At 34.9% G+C, this 20,433-nt stretch overlaps 1 protein-coding gene across 6 annotated transcripts in view; it reads left to right on the forward strand.

The window, feature by feature from the left end:
• The window catches only part of GRM8 (glutamate metabotropic receptor 8), a 674,240-nt gene that overhangs the window by 592,076 nt on the left and 61,731 nt on the right, over positions 1–20,433 (forward strand). For all 6 annotated transcript variants that reach the window (XM_036230954.1, XM_036230951.1, XM_036230952.1 and 3 more), the window contains one exon: positions 7,690–8,625. In XM_036230954.1, coding sequence (XP_036086847.1) covers positions 7,690–8,625 — 936 coding nt within the window. The remainder of the gene's footprint in view (positions 1–7,689; positions 8,626–20,433) is intronic.

Below are 20,433 nucleotides of genomic sequence, written 5' to 3' on the forward strand. Positions count from 1 at the left end.
CACCACAGTGATTTTCAAAATAACATATGAAAAAAATATATATATATAATATATATTTATATATATATATAAATATCACATGTTTGCTTAAAATCTTTTAATCACTCTCTATGGCCTTGAGAATAAAGTCTGAAAATGTGGGCTGCTTACAAAGTCCTCCATGCCCACTGCCATTCCTCAGACTCCTGTGGCCATCACCTTTCACCTGAAATTCACAACAGCTTCAATGTAATTGACCAATACCTAGTCTTGGGCTCCTCCAGTCTTCCCTCTATCCTGAGGCCCAGGGATTCTTCTAAAACACAAAACTCATCATATCTATCCTTATTATAACCTTTCAGAAGATACCAACTACCACCTTCAAAATAGCATCCAGGCTCCCCTCAGTGGCTTATAAGGTCTTTCATGGTCTACCATCTCATTTGTCGCCTCAACTACCTCTTGCCACTCCACCTAGTGCTTTAATCTACACTCATTTTATTCTTAATACCTGTAGCTTCTCCAGTTTGTCATGGCTTCTTAATAATGGGTATTGATTTCTTTTTTCTTTTGCTTGGTGTACTCTTGAGATCCTTTTCCCTGGTTCATACGCTATGCATCCTTTAAGCTGTGATTCACATGTCCATGAAGCTTGGGCTTCATGGCCCTGCTGTGTGCTCTTCTAGCAGCACCATTTCCTGACCTCTCTCTTAGGGAGTCTCATGATGAATGTGACTGGCCCTTTGCTTCTCTCTTTCCCTATCTAAACTCTCTCTGAAGTCCAGGGACCATGTCTTGGTCACTGTTGAATCTTTACATTGAACCTTGTGCCTTACACAGAGTGGGCACATAGTATGTTTATTATACAGCAGCTAAAGGACTATGTCCCAATAGTTCCTGATGTATCAACTTTGTCTCCTTATTTTTAAAATAACAGCTTTATTGAGGTAATTTACACGCTATAAAGTTTTCCTCTTTACAGTACAGAATTCAGTGGTTTTTAGTATATTCACAAAGTTGTGATAATGACACCACTATCTAATGTTAGACCATGTTCACTGCCATTACCTTTGAGTAGTCAGCTTTGTTGAGGTAATTTACACGCCTGTTCTGGACATTTCATAAAAAAATAAAATCACACGATACATGGTCTTTGTTACTGACATTTCATTTAGCATGTTTTCATTGTTCATCCAATTTATAACACCTATTAGTACTTTTTATTTATTTTTAACATTTGGTTATATGGATAGAGCGCATTTTATTTAATTATTCATGAGTTCATGGACATTTCGGTTGTCTCTGCTTTTTAGCTATTATAAATAATGCTGCTATAAACATTTATGTACAAATTTTTGTGCGAGACACAATTGAAATTGAAATTATCTAGGTATAGAATTGCTAGATCAAATGGCAAGTCTATATTTAACTTTTCAGGAAACTGCCAAACTTTTCTAAAACAACTGCACCATTTTACACTGCCACCAACAATGTAAAAGGTTTTAATTTCGCCACATCTTTAATAACATTTGATTATCTCTCTTTTTTTATTATAATCACCCTAGAGGATACTGTGGTTTTGATTTGCATTTCTTGATGACTAATGATGATGGGCATCTTTTCATGTGCATATTGGCCATTCATACATCTTCTTTGGAGAAATAGCTCTTCAATTCTTTTGCTTATTTTTAATTGGATTATTTGTCTTATCACATATCTGAATTAAAAAATTTCTCACCCCATGGGTTTTTCTCTCTACTAATGGCGTCTGTTGAAACACAAAAGTATTCAGTATCAACGAAGTCCTATTTATTTATTTATTTTACTGCTTATTCTTTCAGTGTCGTGTCTTGTCCCAGCACCTTTTGTTGCAAAGACCATCTTTTCTCCATTGAATTTTTTTGACATTCTTGTCAAAAATCAATTAACCATACATGTAAGAGGCTATTACTGGGCTCTCAATTTTATTTCACTGATTCATCAATGTTTTGCCAGTATCTTGCTCTCTTGATTATGGTAGTTTTGTTGAAAGTTTTAAAAACCAGAAAGTGTGAATCTTCTAGTTTTGTTCTTTATTTTTTTTAGATTACATTTCTTACATTTCCATATGAATTTTAAGATCAGCAAGGAAGGTAGATGAGATTTTCATAGGGATTATGTTGAATCTGACAATCAATTTAGGGAGTATTTTCATTTTAGCAATATTAAATCTTCTGATTCATGAACACTAGATTTCTTGTTATTTATTTGTCTTCTTTAATTTTTTAAACGATATTTTGTAGTTTTTAGTGAAAACGATGTTTGCACTTCACTTGTTAAGTTTATTCCTAGGTATTTTATCTTTTTGATGTTATTGAAAATGAGATTTTCTTAATTTCACTCAATTGTATTTTTAAATAAAATAAATCTTTGCATTTTTAAGGGTTAGACAGATCTGTAATAACACATCAAACCAGGGCTTCGATCTGCGATTATCTCATACACAGTAGATTTTCAAATGACATTAAACCTGTTTACTGCTCTTAATAGGAATAGAAAGTTGTGTATGACCCAAGGAAAATGGATGAATATTAAGGAAACAACATATACTCACATATGAATATTCTCATATAAATATATTTATATATGATTACATTTATTGAGAAACTTTATTTTGAGTTGCATTATCAAATTAACTGCAATATGTACTCAATCACATGTGAATCAGATGATTCACAAAACATGATACCAAATTTGGACATTTTAAATACTCATGTTAATTAAGTGCACTAGTTAAGCTTATTGATCATATGGAAAGTGATGGGTAAAGCTTTACAAAAAAAATACCCAGTTTCCCTGTCAATGTTTGCATATATAATGTGCCATTACATAAGTTAGATGAAGAGCTGGGTTTTGAATACTGGGGTGGCAAACTAGTCACCAGAATGGTTATTAACACTATGCTTATTTATAGAGCAAGATGAAAAGAACTATTTAAGAATGGTATGAATAGATGTCAATTATTTGTAAGTATTATATTTAAAATTTTTCCCACATGTATAAAAATCACATGAATGAATCACATTAATATGTGGGGAAAACACTGTAATAAGGTATTATATTGAATGAGAATTTTTAAAGAATACTGGAAGTGAGTAATGTAATGGAGCCTTTAATTGGGAAGCAGTCTTATAGTCCTTTTTTCAGGAGTTATTAAAGCTACGTAGAAGAGAATTTTTATATAAAAATAATATCCATTGAAAGAATTTGTGAAGCATTACATAGTTTGATTGGTCTGGAAAAAATAAAGATTAAAAAATTTAAGCGTATTCAGAAAGTTTTTGTTTTGTGGTTGTTGGTATATATGTGTCTGCAGTAATAACAGCAGAAATCAGTTAATGGCTTATATCCTATTAAATGTATTGGATTGGAGCCTATAGAATGAATCACTGTTGGTGAACATTGTCAAGACAGGAATGAGCTATGGTTTTGTCCCTGGAAGATCTATCTATATAACAATCATTCATTTCTTAAACTACATATTTTAGATAGAAAACATCCTTTTCGGAGTAAGGTCAAAGGCTAGGATGGTAGATTTTAAATATTTGATGAGATTTTGAAAGTATTATTAAAATTTTAATTATGAGTACTTATCTTTCAGAGATACAAACCGACCTATGCATGGATAAATTATATAATGTCTGGAGCCTTCTTCAAAATAATACCGAAAGAGATGAAACAAGATCAGTCATAAATTGATAAATGTTGACAGGGATGCTGGGTACATGGGACTTCATTGTACTTTCTCTACTTTTATACACATTTGACATTTCCCATAATAAAAAGTTAAAATACTTTTTTAAAAGCATGAACAAGGCTTCTTTTTATACTCATTATGAAAGATGATATAATTTGCAAAAGTGTTAAATGATCCTTGTTTATGTTCTGAGGACAGTTGTGAAAATTAGACAGTTTAATTTACTCTGAAGTAATATTGCTTTTAATCACTTTTTAACAATATGTATAAAATAAATTATTTGTCTCAAATATTAAAGTGTTGAGAAGATCCTGATTCAAGCATTCTATTTGTCCTTCTTTGAGGTAGATATTAATTGGTTCCCAGACTTCAACTTTGACATGAAAATAGAGTATAGTTATACATAAGTAGATTCCTTAATAAAAATGCAGTTATAAATATTTAACACATTTACAAAAACATACTTAGTGTTTCTCCATTATATTAAAAAGTCACATGTATTAGTTGAATATATCGTTTTTTACTTAAAGAAAATTTGCAGCTATTAAAAAATTGTGGTATTTTCCATTATCTTATAACTTTATTTTTTATTTATAAAAAATGTTTTTCCTTTAGTTCAGTACATAGAAAATTGAAAAAGGAAAATTGAATATTAGATTTCAATCACTATTTATCTTATGTAATAAGGCTTACATGGTATAGCTATATTTCTTTGTCAACAAGTCTTATTTCCTTCTGGAAAATAAAATGTATGATTAATTAAAGAATTAGACATGTGGTTAGACGAGCTGAACTTTAACATCTCTAGTATACCTAAAGTTTAATATTTCTGAAATATTTCTGTTACCTTTTTCTTTACAGTAACATTATAAATCTATTCAAGCCCCAAACAAAATGCAATTTTAGTTTTACAATAATTACCTTTGAAACATGACCTTCACGAAAAGTATTTTATTATCTTATGAGTCCATTATGGTATAAAATCAATACTTTAGCCACTCAGTGTAGCATTATGTTTTTTTCAGTATTTTTTGAGAGAAGTCACTATATGCTTCCAATTTAATTTATTTGCTAATTGAATCTTATAAGTAAATAAAATAACTTTTTAAATCATTAAAACCTAATAGAAAATTAGCAGTGTTACGGATGATGGCTTTTCCTTTGTGGTGAACAGACAGGGTAGAGCTAATAGTCTTGAGTACTTTTCTAACACATGAAATAGCATCTACTTTTCCAAGAGAGGATGTTTGAAATTAAACATATATGAATTCTACTTTGGGGAGATTTGACAGCCTGCTGCAAGTATTGAGTTTGGGGACTATAATTCTCTGCCCTTAAGCAATGACTTCATGTTCAAAAAAGGAGAACATTCTTTTAGATCTGCTCATGAGAACAACCTCAGTTACATAGTTCTCAAAGAAGAGGCAACCTTAAAAGTAGTGAAAAGATACCGTCGAATCTAGACACTTTTTTGGGGGGGCGTATACGATGGCTGTCACTGGGTGTGCCTTCTCAGAAGACTCTCAATAGATTACTGCACTGGTGGTGGTCATAGAGTGGGTGAACTTAACGTTAACTCTATTTGCTTTCTATTGCTGCATAACAAATAACTTCAAAATTTAGCAGCTTAAAACAATGAAACTTTTTTTGTTTGTTTATTTAATCTCACACAGTTTCCATAGATCAGAAATTCAGGAGCAGTTTAGCTGGGTTGTTCTGGCTCAGAGTCTCACATGAAGTTGCAGTCAAGGTGACAGCTGGGGCCACATCATCTGAAGGCTTGAATGGGGTCAGACAATCTACTTTCTAGGTGGCTTCCTCCCTTACATGGCAGGTTGGTGCTGGTTGTTGGCAGGAGGCCTCAGATCCTTTCCATAGGGCTGTTCGAGAGTTCTCGTGGAGTGAGTGATCCAAGAGAGAGCAAGGCAGAAACCAAAATGTCTTTTATGGTCTAGCCTCGGATATCACATATAAGCATTTCCAGAATACTATTGTTTACATTAATCAGCTCTACTCAAGGTAGGAGATGACAGTGTAAGTGCAGGAACTCCAGGAGGTGAGGTTATTGGGGGCTGCCTTAGAGTGAGCCTGCCAAGAGAGTATAGTGATTACTCATTGGGATTGTTAATAGAACGGGTCTTGTGAAAATAAGCTATTTTGTTGTTGTTTTGTTTTGTTTTTTTAAAACATTCCTTCAGTTCCTATTTCTGTGCATCTTTGGGGAACCTTCTATTCCCAGATCCCAGTATTTTCAAGTTGGCTCCTTATTCCCTAGGTCTCTGCTAAGAGAACTCCCCATCCTTCCTCACAAATTCAGTAAATATTTGGGAGTAAATTGTATGTCAATCACTGTTTGTTCATGTCAGTGAAAAGAATTACTCCCTTCATAGAGCTTACCTTTTATAGTAGCTGTTTTTTATGTTTTTTCCTGTGATCCATAATTTCAATTTTTGTCCTATTAGCATTCTGCTAAAATTACTGAGTATCTAATAAGGTAAATGTGATTTTGTGGTTTTTAATAAGAAATATATATGTGGTTTTTGACTTCATTTGTATTGCAGAGCTCCTAAAATGCTTGGACTATAGTAAGAGCATTAAAGGTGTCATTCACTATGTTAACGAGATGACTTTTGGAAGGCTCCTAGGAACCTAAGGATGGGGGGCTGGTTTCCAGGGGGGTCCAACCATGTGATTAGAGGATTAGAGCTTCCAGTCCCACTCCTGACCTCAGGAAGAGGAGAGGGACGGAAGGTTGAATCAATCACAAATGGGCAATGACTTAATGAATCATTAATCAATACGTAATGAAGCCTCCATAAAAACCCCACGGGACAGGGTTGAGAGAGCTTCTGGGTTGGTGAACAGGTGGAGTTTGAGGGAGAGTTTCACACTCAGAGATCATGGAAGCTCTACGCCCTTCCCCTTTGCATCGTTTCTATCTGGCAATGCCTGAGTTATATCCTTTTATAATAAACTAGTAATCTAGTAAGTAAAGTATTTCTCCAAATTCTGTGAGCTGCTGTAACAAACTGATCAAACCCAAGGTGAGGATTGTTGAAGCCTCCAATCAATAGCCCATTAGTCAGAAGCATAGGCTACAACTTGGACTCACAACTAACGTCTACAGTGGGGAGGGGTACAGTATTGCAGGACTGAGCCCTGAACCTGTGGGATCTGATGCTATTTCCATGTGGGTAGAGTCTGACTTAAGCTGACATGTATGATGCTTGACTGGTGTCTGAGAGTTACTTGGTGGCATGGGGAACTCACTTAAAATTCTCTGCTTAAGCCACCTGTAAGACTACTCTTGTTCAATGGAAAACAGTTTCATCCAGCTATCTTATTCAGCATGATCTTTTTCATAATGTGGAAATGCAAGACTGAGACAAGAATGTATTTCAAGCTTAAAGAAAGGCAAAAACAACGCCCCCCCAAACCCAATATATTTATCACCATAAATACATGAAGAATGTCAGAGATTAAAATTGCTAGTTTTGCTATTCTCTTTCAAAACTGACACAGTATGATTTGAATTTCCACAAATATGATATAACAACTTGGATCACCGCTGATATATAGGTTTACATCCTAAGCCAATGTTTCAGGAATTCTGGCGTTTATACTTATGATTAGCTCTAAAACATCTTTCCATAGGCTTTTTTTTTTTTTTTTTTTTTTTTTAGATTTAAAACTGTTTGGGCCAATAAATCTTTCTTCAAACGTCAGATTGGTCAACATCGTGGAGGTAAATAGAAACTAATGACACTCATCAAGTTGATGATGTGAATGATTTACTGGACCCAATCATTTAACACGTTCATGAAGTCAATATCAGGGAAAGAAACTGGGCTGTTATTATAGTAAACTGTATTTGTACTGTCAACATTCGGTGATTTATTACAAACCTGTGGCTAGGATTAGGATATTATAAATGGGGAAAAAATGGAAGGCTCATTAATTTTTTATACCCACAGGTGGAAGACATGCAGTGGGCTAATAAAGAACACACTCAACCCGCGTCTGTCTGCAGCCTGCCGTGTAAGCCTGGGGAGAGGAAGAAAATGGTCAAGGGAGTCCCTTGCTGCTGGCACTGTGAGCGCTGTGAAGGTTACAACTACCAAGTGGATGAGTTCTCCTGTGAACTTTGCCCTTTAGATCAGAGACCAAACATCAACCGCACAGGCTGCCAGCTTATCCCCATCATCAAACTCGAGTGGCATTCTCCCTGGGCTGTGGTGCCTGTGTTCGTTGCCATTTTGGGCATCATCGCCACCACCTTTGTGATCGTGACCTTCGTCCGCAATAATGACACACCTATTGTGAGGGCTTCCGGACGAGAACTTAGTTATGTGCTCCTAACAGGGATTTTCCTCTGTTATTCGATCACCTTTTTAATGATTGCGGCACCAGATACAATCATATGCTCCTTCCGACGGGTCTTCCTGGGCCTAGGCATGTGTTTCAGTTATGCAGCTCTTCTCACCAAAACAAACCGAATCCACCGAATATTTGAGCAGGGGAAGAAATCCGTCACGGCACCCAAGTTTATTAGCCCGGCATCCCAGCTGGTGATCACCTTCAGCCTCATCTCCATCCAGCTGCTGGGAGTGTGTGTCTGGTTTGTTGTGGACCCTCCACACATCATCATTGACTATGGAGAACAGCGGACTCTAGACCCGGAGAATGCCAGGGGAGTGCTCAAGTGTGACATTTCTGACCTCTCACTCATTTGTTCCCTGGGGTACAGTATCCTCTTAATGGTCACTTGTACTGTTTATGCCATTAAAACGAGAGGTGTTCCAGAGACTTTCAACGAAGCCAAACCTATCGGATTTACCATGTATACCACCTGCATCATTTGGTTAGCCTTCATTCCCATCTTTTTTGGTACAGCCCAGTCAGCAGAAAAGGTAAGTGCAAGAAATGTATTTGTCAACTCTTCCTGGTTTGATTTTTTTTTCTTTAGGATGCTTTCTGCCTTTCTTTTTGATTCACTTATATTCTCTCAAGATGATTCAGTCTGTTATTCTTATTTAGACACACACACACGTGCACATGCGTGCACACACACACACACACACTTCCCTTAAGGTCACTTTGCTTTGAATATGTGTTGACTGAGGCCAATTTTCCCTGAAAAAACTTTAATGTATCCTCTTCAGCAAGGTCGAAGATTGACAAAGCTCACGTCACTTTCTGGATCTCTCTTCCCAGCTCCATTATATATTAACATAACTGTTCTTTTCCAAATGTTAATTAAAAGAGGAAGGGAGAAAGGACAGACATGATTCACAGAGGTGAGCTGTCCCAGAGATATCCGAATGCATGACAAATGACCCTTCTTCTGGTTCTAATGTGCCTCTGTTTTAAAGCAATTCCTTGATGAATATGATAGTTTTAGTCATGGAAGCAGGGTTTATAGTAAAACAATAACAAAAAGAAACCGAAGTGGCTTAGTTCAATCTGAATCATCTTATTATTTCTCCTCAGCCCCCATTTGTATGACTTCTCTATATGTGGAAGGTGTTGGTGAGGGATTAAAGACAGCAATGGGCAGTTATACAAAGCAGTTTATAATTTTTTAGAAGGTGAAGATCAAATTTCCCCAAATAATTTTCTTCTATTACAAATCTCCCATTAACATTTTCCATATAAAACACTATAAGTAAAGAATATCTATAAGTGTAAGAGAGTGTGTGTTGAACTGGATGTATGCAGTTCTAGGTACAGAAAAGCAGAGAACTAATATGAACCACAAAATTCAAGGTTTGGGTAATACGATAGAAACGAGACAGCTTGTAAAGCGAAGGCAAACGCAAACACTATCTTTCTATAATGGGTAGCCCCTCAGCTCAACGTGTATATGAGAAAAGTTCTTCTCTTAGAGTGAAGACTTAAAAATTGTTTAATCTTCCATCATCAGAAGTCATGAGGAAATCAAACATCCTTGGGGCAATTACATTCCCTAGTCTCTAACATTCCAAGTGAGGTCATGCATGACTCAAAATCCCAACTAATTCAGAGGAAGAAGTACTCAATAAGGGCATGGAGAGCTCATTAGTATGAGCATTCATCCTTTACTAGATCAATGTGGCCTTCAACCATGTTTGAATAAAAACGTACTTCAGCAAACTTGTTACTGAATAGAGCAAACTTGCTGTGGGTTCCAGACCTGTGACCTTTCACAACTTGCATGGCCAGATGGAAGCCCATGAATATTTTATATAGAACTGAGCATATGGCGGGAAGATAAAGTAAGACAGTTTGGGACTCTAAACCTAATAACTAGAAAACATTATATTTTGGTATATGAGGATGGGAATTTTATTAGGATGAAACTTGAAAATTTAACCTAAGAAAGAATGTGTGAGCTGTAAAATAAGTTTCTCAAAGTCTTTTGTTTGTTTGTTTGTTTTTTAGATAGGGTTAGTTGAACTAGTTAGGGCAAAATAATGTTTTCCAGAGTCTGGAAGTGTCCATATTATGTGAATTATTAATAATATCACCTTAAGTAGTATTTGTATTTGTATTTATATTTGAACCTAAAACTTCCTTTTTTATACAGTTATATCTGGAGAGGGCCACAAGTAGTTTATTTTGCTTCCTTGTGGACAATAAATATTTAACCAAACAAAATCTCCTGAGTTCTGACATTTAACTTTTTTTTTCTCTTCCTTTACATTTTATAAATTACAGCCTACTTTCACTTTTTATAATGTGACTTCCAAGAGTGTGAGGAGGTGCAAACGCAATGCTAATAAGATGTTTTTTCTTAAGACTTCTAGTGCCTAGATTTTTAGAATAAATAAAATCATGATCTTACATCAAGCTATTGGATATAATCATTGTAGTTCAAACATTCATCATGTCAATAAGCTTTTTTAAGGTAATTGAAAAAAATAACCATTGTCTCTCAGAACAAAAACTCTGCAGAGTTGCAGCTGTGCTCTGAGGAGCACTGATGGAGACAGTCAGAGTTTTAGGATAAAACGGACCCATGAAGATGCCAGGGGATAAAGGCTGCCCAGTGCTACTGAGCCTGTAGATGCTGTACATCCTCTGAAAACCTAGCTTTTAATGTATATATTTATATGCGGAGATAATCTATGCCTATAGAGATATGACAGAATGTGGCAAGACGCATTCCTTTTCCTTTATTAGCTTTGTGAAATCAAAGTAAGTCAGAGAAGCACATTGTAAGGCAAGTTATAAAATAATGTTAATTGGAATTTATTTTGTATTAATGATATGATTGAATGTGGACTAAAGAAATCAATAAGAAAAACTAATTCTAGAGATTTTTTTCAAAACACCATAGTCCTGAAATTATTTAGTCTTAGAGTTGCTGAGTTTAGACCAGCTCTACATCAAGAACTATTATAAGTAGCTAAGATTTTGTACTTTATATAATACATTTATGTGTTATTCTAACACTTCACATTTGATACTGCTATTCTATGTCAAAGTGTCTTTTATTATTCAAAACCATACACAATATGTTTGAGAATGTTTATTTTTTCACATTGCTAAAATTATTGACAGATATTAAGTGAATAAAACTTTCGTATTTCTATAAGAAGATTTTTAATAAGTTTTATTGACTTCAGAGAACCAAAGAGCTGGTCAGTCTTCCATTCTTACTTATAATGCTCAGCCAATTAGCCTCACTGTTATCAGCTTGAAGTATTTGCAATGGTTGGGCAGCCCACATATCCATTAATCCAGCAGATCCTTACTGAGCGTTGTGTCCAGCATTGTGCTGATTATTGAGCCCATGTCAGTCTGCTTCCCTGAGCTTTTCTTGTAAAGCCCAGTCTGGCTCCCAGCCGATGCTGCCTGCCTGACTCCTGCCAGCACTAGCAAGGTGCCAAGCTCAATACAAAAGATGATCAGGCTCAAGGGCAAGAGAAGATGGTGAGGAGTCAGATCTGAGATGAGAAAGTAAAACTGAGAGTTATGCATCTTGTAACTATACATCAGTGACATAGAATTTATCATACAGAATAGCAAAATTTCTTCTAGCATGCATTTAATTATGCTTCTTAGAATAATGTCTATAGAAGAAAACTCATCTAACCACACAGGTCTCTCTGAAATTACAAGAGAAGGATAAAAGTAAAATTAATTAAATAATTTTCACAAATGTATCAGAAAACCTCTGAGTGAAATCCAATCATAAAGAGACATTAGTAACATTAATGAAGACAGATAGCTCTCCAGGTCTTACTTCCATGACAAAACACCTTTTAATTTCCACACATTCCTCTTTTTTTCCAGATTTTGAAGTCAAAATGAATTATGTTTATTCCAACAGATTTTAATGACATCATTTATTAGCTTTGCGCCTACTGCTTCAATCCACTGAGAAATAATATAAATGAACTTTATTTCTTATAGAAAAGTGGTGTGAAGGAAAGGCGAACTCTCTCCAAGGCATGGACGTGGTCTGACACAAACTCTCATAATTTTGACGAAAAGATAAAAGATGAAAATATAATCAACATAATAGTGTAAGAATCCTTGGGGATAGTTAAGCGCTGTTAGGATATCACAAGTCTCTTAAATACATATTTTCCCATCTGTAATTGGTCTCATAAAACCAAGATAATCAGACAAGGGTTATGACACTACCAAGCTCCAATGAGCACAGTACTTCAATCAGAGCAGTGGATGAAAACAAAACAAAATATCCTCAAAATGGAAAAGAAAACAAAACTCAGAAATGTCAAAATCCCAATGTGTTCCAAACCAGCCTTTCTTCCTTCACACCCTGGATGTGTAGTGCAGCCTTCATTTAGTAGCTCAAGTTAGAAACCTGGGAGCCATCTTAGACTTCTCTCTCTACTCTCGCCCTGTTTTTTCCTCCTATCATCCTTAAATGTCATCTTTTTTAAATTCATAGAGGGTAAGCAGTGTCTGTCTGAATGAATACATTTCTTAACATGCCTTTTATGTTACTACACACTCAATAAATACCTATTGAATGATTAAATAGAGTGTCTTGTACAATAGTGATATACTATAATAATATAAATGCTTCTTTATGATTTAAGTTAGACCATGGCATAAAGGAAATTTATATACATCTTATAGTGATACCCATTACAACTTTATTTTTCTGAAAAATAAATTATCTCATTTAAATGAGGGGCCAGGTACACATATTTAAAATTTTTGTCATCACTCATTCTGAAATAAGGCTGCTAAATTTTTAAGGAGAAATACAAAAAAGGAATTATTATAGTTGTCCTTAGTTCTATCTAATATACACAAAACAAAGGAGAACTAGTGCAAAAGTCTAGATCCTTCTGCGATGTCGTCCCTCCCTTGTTCTTTCACTGCATCTGTTAGTTGAAGGGCAGAAAAGTGTAGGGATCCGCGGTGGCCGAGTGGGTAAGGGAGAACATGAGCTCTGGAGCGGGAGCACTTGGGTTCAAATCCTGACTCTGCTAAACTAGCTGAGAAAATGTCAGCGATGTTAAGCAATTTCCTGCCATCTGTGCTCAGCCCTATTCTCAAACTAGAGCAGATTTGAGTTCATGTCCTCGAGGAGAGGGCAACAAGATGATTAACCTTAAATTTAAAGAAAAAAAGAAACCTCTTGTCTCATTATGGTGTATTGTATAAGAGACCTCATGGTAGTTTTATATGATGCTATGAAACGTGAGACCAGTTTAGCACATCAGAAGTAATTAATAAACTTGGACCGTTGTTACTCCTAGCTATATTTCACGAGGGTAGGGATCTTATTTGGTTTGCTCACCATTTATTCTTGGCACTTAGCATTAAACCAGGCTGGAACAGGTTCTCAAAAAAAATTTTTTTAATGACCAAATATGTTCGAGTTTATCCAGATAATTGCCTCAGTTTCTCCAGCCATTTAGGCCATGTCTGTGCAGCACCCCAACTGGAAGTGTTTTTGCAAACAAAGGGGCTTCTTTGAGGGTGTAGATCACACAGATGCCAGCAGTTAAAGAGGGGAATGAGAACCTGTAGCAGTAGGAGAAAGAGAAAAGAGACTTCTTCCTGAGGCAATATATAACTGTCTTCATACATTCGGCAGAAACTGGAATAACTCAGTGTCATCACAAAATAGTTGTTGAAATATTTATGTTTAAATTTAAAAAGTGAATAATAACTCTAATAAGAGTTGTGAGAGGTAGTTCTGAAAACAAATAAAACTCTTGCTTTAAGGAATAGTCCAGATAAGAAAGGAACAGCCTGAGAAACTGGACTAAGAGTGTCAATGTAACCGAGACAACAATAAAAGTAATTTTCAGAATAGATTGGACCAGAGGTAGTTCACAGTCCACACCCATCTCCTAACCTGTCTCTGTTTCCTTAGACTGGTGGGAAGTAGAAATGATTATCAGTATCCATCTTGTGTGCTTGTAATTGTTGTAAACTGTGTAACATTTTCTTTCATTGCCAGGTTTCAGTCATTTGAAAATGATCTCATTAAAGGTGTCACATTGGACCACTGTAGTTATAGAACTATTTTAGGTATTGGGGTAGATTGTGTCTGGGTAAGATTGGTCATACCAGACTGTTGCAACCAACTCTGGAAAGGAAAAACCAAATAAAAAAAAAAAAAAGGAAAAACAACTGGAAAAGAAAAACCATCTCATTTATGCACTCAGAACACTGTACTTGTGAAGATATAGAAGACAAAAGTGAAATGAGATCATAGGGCACAGGATAGGGCACGCATATTCAGTAGCTATGCTAGGCAATGCTGCTTTAACCAGAATTAGTACTTTGTTTCTGGTTCTGTTACATATTACCACTGCAGAAAATTACCAACTTATACATTTAGGGTAATTCTTTAGAGGGACACTTGTCTTATTTGACAGAACAAAGAAATATTTGTTCAACAAACCTTCCTTTTTGGGACTACTTAAATGAAACATTTGGTTGGTAGAGAGATTGTGGCATTTACACATTCATCTTTTTTTTTTTTTTTTTTGTAAATTGGAATTTAGTTTACAGGTTTTAAATCTTCTATTCTCAAATTACAACAATTTAATCAACTAGACAATTAATCAACCTTGGAACTAAGTTATAGAGCTAAGATACCTAATCATATTGGCTTAACTTTCTTAATATAGTTGAAACTATTAGAATATTAGATTCAATTAAATGTAAACATGCATATTTTTAGTGATAGTGACCATGTCCTTATTTCGAAATGTTTAGGGGAATGTCATACACATAGCTATTTTTTTTATATATAGGCAAAACTCTATTGATACCTCATACTCTTGATTGAGCAGAATGCAGTGACTAATTTACTTTATATAACTTCAAATTGTATTTTCTATAATTCAATAGATTCTTACATGTCACAAAGTATACAGGGTGCCAGCAAGAGCAGATTGCAGGCAAATAGTTCCTTTTGGCTGTAATCATACACATATTTTTATGTTGGGAAATTTTTTAAAATCTCTAAATTCAGTATCATGTGGGTTAGTACCACCCAACCCAACATGTAGGAAAATATTTAACCAAAATCAGCATAAATTCTAGGCTATTTAAAATAAATATGACATATTTATTTGCATCATGAAAAGAAATATATAAAAAGAAACACTATCTTTTGGTTCAAGATATGGGCTGGCACTAACATATATATCTCTTCCCTCTAAGGTAACAGTGAAATGAAAATAAAAAGAAAGAAAAAGGAAGAAATAAAAGGAAAAGAAAAAAATGGAAGGAAAGCAAGATGGGATGGGGGAGAGAAAGAGAGAGAGGAGACCATAATATTTTTAGAGCCAACATTAGTTAAAACAATTTGAGAAAATCCTGAAAAATAAAAGTCAGATGGGTCTGATTTATGAGGAAATTAAAAGTGAGAAAGCACAGCCCAAGAGACATAAGCAGTTCTTATCGTGGAAGTCCTCAATAATTTCCAAACTTAAAGGTGACATGAAGACCTGAAGCAGGGATTGAAGTGACCACAAGAAAAATTATTTCAAGAACTGCATTTCAGAATATCTGGGCCAGTTGAGCCCCTCGCTTCTCCTTTCTGCTCTAACCTTGCCTGCAGAAAGAGTACAGATTAAATGACAGAATTCTACTCTACGAAATGGAAATACCTGATGGTAGAATTATCCGATGCTTCTAGTGAGGGCATAGGCACTGAGAGAGAAACAGAGCAGAATCTGAAGTAATTTTATTTCACTCAGACAAGGACAGGTAGGAAATAAGAAATACAACTTCTATACGGGATAGAAATATGATAAATTTCTCAACTCTTAGAATAAATTTCTCTGAGGGTGGATGCCCAGTCGATTGCTTGCCTGTACCATACATCTTTAAAAGAAGCAAATCAGGTAAAACAATCACTGATTTAACATAGGTCTGTAGTCTGACCTCTTGTCCCAGGAAAATGAACCCCACTAGTAATTCTTATCAATAAACCTAGCCCTTTAATCACAATTATACATCAACAACCAAGGAAGTCATGATAACTAAAGAAGACAAGTAACATGATTTTAAAAAGACCCTCCCCCCCCCAAAAAAAAACACACAAAAAAACAAAACCAGAGGTAATTCAGAAAATATGAGAATTTTTTTAAAAACAATTTTAATTAGCATTCCCAGAGAGAATCAAGAGCATATTGAACATACACACATAGACAGTTACACAGGTTGCTACGGAAAAGATCAATCAAAGAGTAGGAAAAATGATCTTGGAAATTAAAAATTAGGAATGTGAAAATAAAAAGCGGTACAGATGAACTGAAACATGGGATGGGTAAGGTTAAAGAGCAGGTAGAGATCTGACAGGGAAAATAAATAGTAGAACCAAAAAGAAAAGGAGAAAAATGAGTAAAGGAAGATATGAGGAAATAATAGAAGTTGTTGAGCATGGATGCAGGATCCCAATGTATATCTAATAAAAGTCAGAGAAAAAGAAGCAGAGAAAAAGAAGGAAAAGAAATAGTTTAAAAAAGAAAAGAAAAGAAAAATTCACAGACTGAAGAAGACAATTCTTAAAATTGAAAGGGCCACACACTTCAGTAAAATTTCACTAATTAGGAGAAAATTCTAAGATCTTTTGGAGGGAAAGAGGAATAAAAATCAGCCCTGGATTCTAGAAGGCAATGAGCAAAGACTTTCTAAGGCAAAAGTGTTTTAAACTTACAATTGTGTAGCCAGCCAAACTATCAATCACTGTGAGACTAAAAATGTTTGTGACTCAGTAAATCTGATGCCTCCATATCTTATGTATGAATTATTCTGACTGTAATCCAACAAAACAAAAACAAAAACATATCTGATAAGAAATGAATAACAGCAGCAATCACATATGACTTAGAAGAAACGAAGACATTTAAAAAGGAATTGTAAGAGAATGTATGAGAGCCCAAGTGTCTAATTGCCCTTTAAAATGTGAAGTTTTAATAATCATAAATTTTCTTCTCTGTGAGTCCAATCATGCTACTTTGATGAATCTTAAGGGAATATTACATTTAGTAGCAATAATCCAGCAATTGATTTTGTATTGGTCTTACATTGTCAGAAGGAATTTAGGAACAAAACACAGACATGTTATTTACTGAATTAAATGTTATGAACACTGTTAAATTAACAATAATATAACTTTAAAAAATTAGGAGGTACCTAAGAAGGAGTAAAGCATTCACCTTTTACTGAAGCATTCACCTTTTACTGTAAGTAGTCAACAGATACAATCTAAAATTTCTAATTTAAGATATATGTGTATTATTTAAAGAACAGCAAAAACAAAACAAAACAAAAACTTGTTTAAATGTATTAATTCTATAGAACAGCATCAGGACATGGGAAGTGAGTGATGAAGGGCATTAATTTTATTTAATAAGTGCTTAGATTTTATTTTATTTAATAAATAAATCTATAGAATAAAAATAGAAATCATTACACACAGAAAGATTTAAGTGAAAGTCTCAAGAAAAACTTTTCTTTGACAACACAAATGCACATTTTCATATTAGGGACTTTTGACATCGAATATGTATTTTGAGAAAATCTTTTAGATGCATAAAAGGGTGAGTGATTTTGAATTGGCATAGTGACTCAAGATCTTTGATCACCACAAAAGGTTTATGAATTTTCTTTTATTAGAGTTAATGTCATTACTAAATAAATATTTTTAAGGGACACATGTATTAGCTTACAGCTGCTGATTACATTTCATCAGAAATATTTATTAAATATTCTCTATGTGTGAGGACCTTTGCTTGATTTTTAAGAAAATGCAATGAGTTTGCTACCGTGTTGATTAGAGTCAAGTAGCGGGGTGCCAAACAAAGCACACAGGTGACCAGTACAAGGGAGAGTCATAGTATGGAGATGAAGTGCCAGTGATGGCCGAAGGAGGCAGGGAGCATATCCTTTGAGGGATGAAGAAAGTCTCCATGAAGAAGGTGGGAATTAAATAGACTTGAAGGTAGAAAGGAACAGATGAAAGCAGGCTTCATCGGGGCCTTGTGTGTAAGATCTGTGAGTGAAGAACTGCTTTGAGTTTAGCTTATTCACAAGGAAAGCTGGGGGACCATATGTCCTGATTTGCCCTGTTCTTCCTAGCATTCCTTTTATTCTGAAAAAAGTCTTTCTTAGTGCAGACTATAAATTACAGGGTCACCCACAACATAAAGCAAGACAGATAATTGGCAACCATTTTGAGGTAAAACTTATGCCAAGTTTGTACTTCATTTCATAGAGATGTGAATATATTTGAATCTCTCCGAACATGGCTGTGTTCTCAATACACTGACGTTTTGTGAGATTTCTTTCTTTCTTTCTTTCTTTCTTTCTTTCTTTCTTTCTTTCTTTCTTTCTTTCTTTCTTTCTTTCTTTCTTTCTTTCTTTCTTTCTTTCTTTCTTTCTTTCTTTTTTTTTTTTGCCAGTGGTAAGCCAGATGAATTGCAGTGTGCAAGAATAAAAAAAGACAGTAACAAGATTACTGAATAAATTCAGAAGTATTGGGGGCTTGACATGTGATGGTGGAAGTGGAAAGTAAAAACTCATTTCCAGTTGAATCGGGAACAGAGTGGGAGGTGTGGCGCTTGCACTGGACAGTGTGTGCTTGTGTGTGTGATTCTAAACCTTCTCTGTGGCTGCCACAGTGACTCTATCAAATTGGACTTCAAGAAAGAGCCTGTGGCTTTCCTTCTGGTCTGGGCTAAAGGAGAGAAAGAAAAAAAAAAATTAATGGCTAATGACTGCAGCTAGCCAAGTATGGAGATGGATTTTGGTGCCCCAAACAGTGAAGCTGGATAAAAATCAGTTTGTGTAGATAAAAACAAAGGGAAGGATACAAGGACAAGAAAACCCAATGGATTATAATTTTTAGTAAACAAATCTCCCAAATGATACTCAGATGAATTTTGATAGTTGAAATAAAAAAGGCAAACTCTTTGGAAATAAAGTCAAATAATTTCTAAATGATTATGAACCCAATTTAAATATACAATTACCATTGTCATTATGTAAATTTGGATGTTAAATGGATTTTATATTATAGTAATCTTGGGAAAATTTTGAGATATTCTTGAATTTCACTGCTTATCATGATCATGGCCAAATTCATTCCATTTTTTTCTTTCTACATATCTCATTTTGGTGTAACTTTGGGCACCTAACATATAAAATATGAATCAATTAATTTTCAATTACATTGTTGTTTCTCTTCAAAATCAAGACCCATAATACTAATTGTGGGCTTCATGTTTGTGTTTATTTTTTAAAGGATGACAAGTTTATTCTCATTTTCAAAAAATCTTTTCAGTCCAAAAATGACAATAGGTTGAATATCTTCATCAGAATTTTAGACTCTCTATTTGTTCAATCAAGGGTATTTTCAGAAAAATACCAAAGAATGTAACATTTTCTGCCCAGATCCCGTGAAATACAACTCCCTATACAACCTTTGTGAGCATATACAAATACGCATTTCACACACACGTACGTATAGCTTCTGTAGATGATTTCAGGTTCTCAGACAAGATTAAATGTCATGTTTCTCCTGCTAGCTGTTTTTCTCAAGTCCTCATCCACACAAATTGAATTGAGTAGATTGCGAGCCTGTCCTGAAACCATAAAGTGTTTACACCAGCAGGCAGCCTATCACTGTGGCACTGCCCTTTCTTCAACAAGACACTTTCCCCATGCTAAAATACTCAATCAAAACACAACTTATTGAACATTTGGTTGGATTGCTGGCTTATTGTTAAGAACTGACAATGACAAGCATGAAATAAATAATTCCATTTGAATTGAAACATATGTAGCAGGTGACAAGAAGATACAGCAACGAGTAGAGGTAGCCAGTACCATAAGATTATGAAGAACATGCCTCCAAAGAAAATTCTCAAATTATTTATTTCTACCTCACTTACTTCTTTATAGTGTACTTTATATAGAGAACATGCATGAATTCGCGATTGCTAATAATACCTCCATCTTATATTTTCCCCACCCCTACACTCTGGGAAACCATATTGCTGTGAATCTCTTTTTGTTTCTTTGCTTCCTTGATCGCATCTTCCTTCTGTTCAACTTCTCATCTTCCCTTGATTTTGGCCTTTCTCCCGGGCACCATTCCCTTGATGCACTCATCATTCAGACGGCTTCTGCTATAAAAGCTATAATCGTGCTTTTCGAGCTGCTTTCTTAACCCCTGCTCTTTCACACGTACAAAAATGTGAAATTAAACAATCTGAAACCAACAT

This window comes from Rousettus aegyptiacus, unplaced genomic scaffold (genome assembly GCF_014176215.1).
Source record: "Rousettus aegyptiacus isolate mRouAeg1 unplaced genomic scaffold, mRouAeg1.p scaffold_m13_p_13, whole genome shotgun sequence".
In the NCBI taxonomy this organism is placed as follows: domain Eukaryota; kingdom Metazoa; phylum Chordata; class Mammalia; order Chiroptera; family Pteropodidae; genus Rousettus; species Rousettus aegyptiacus.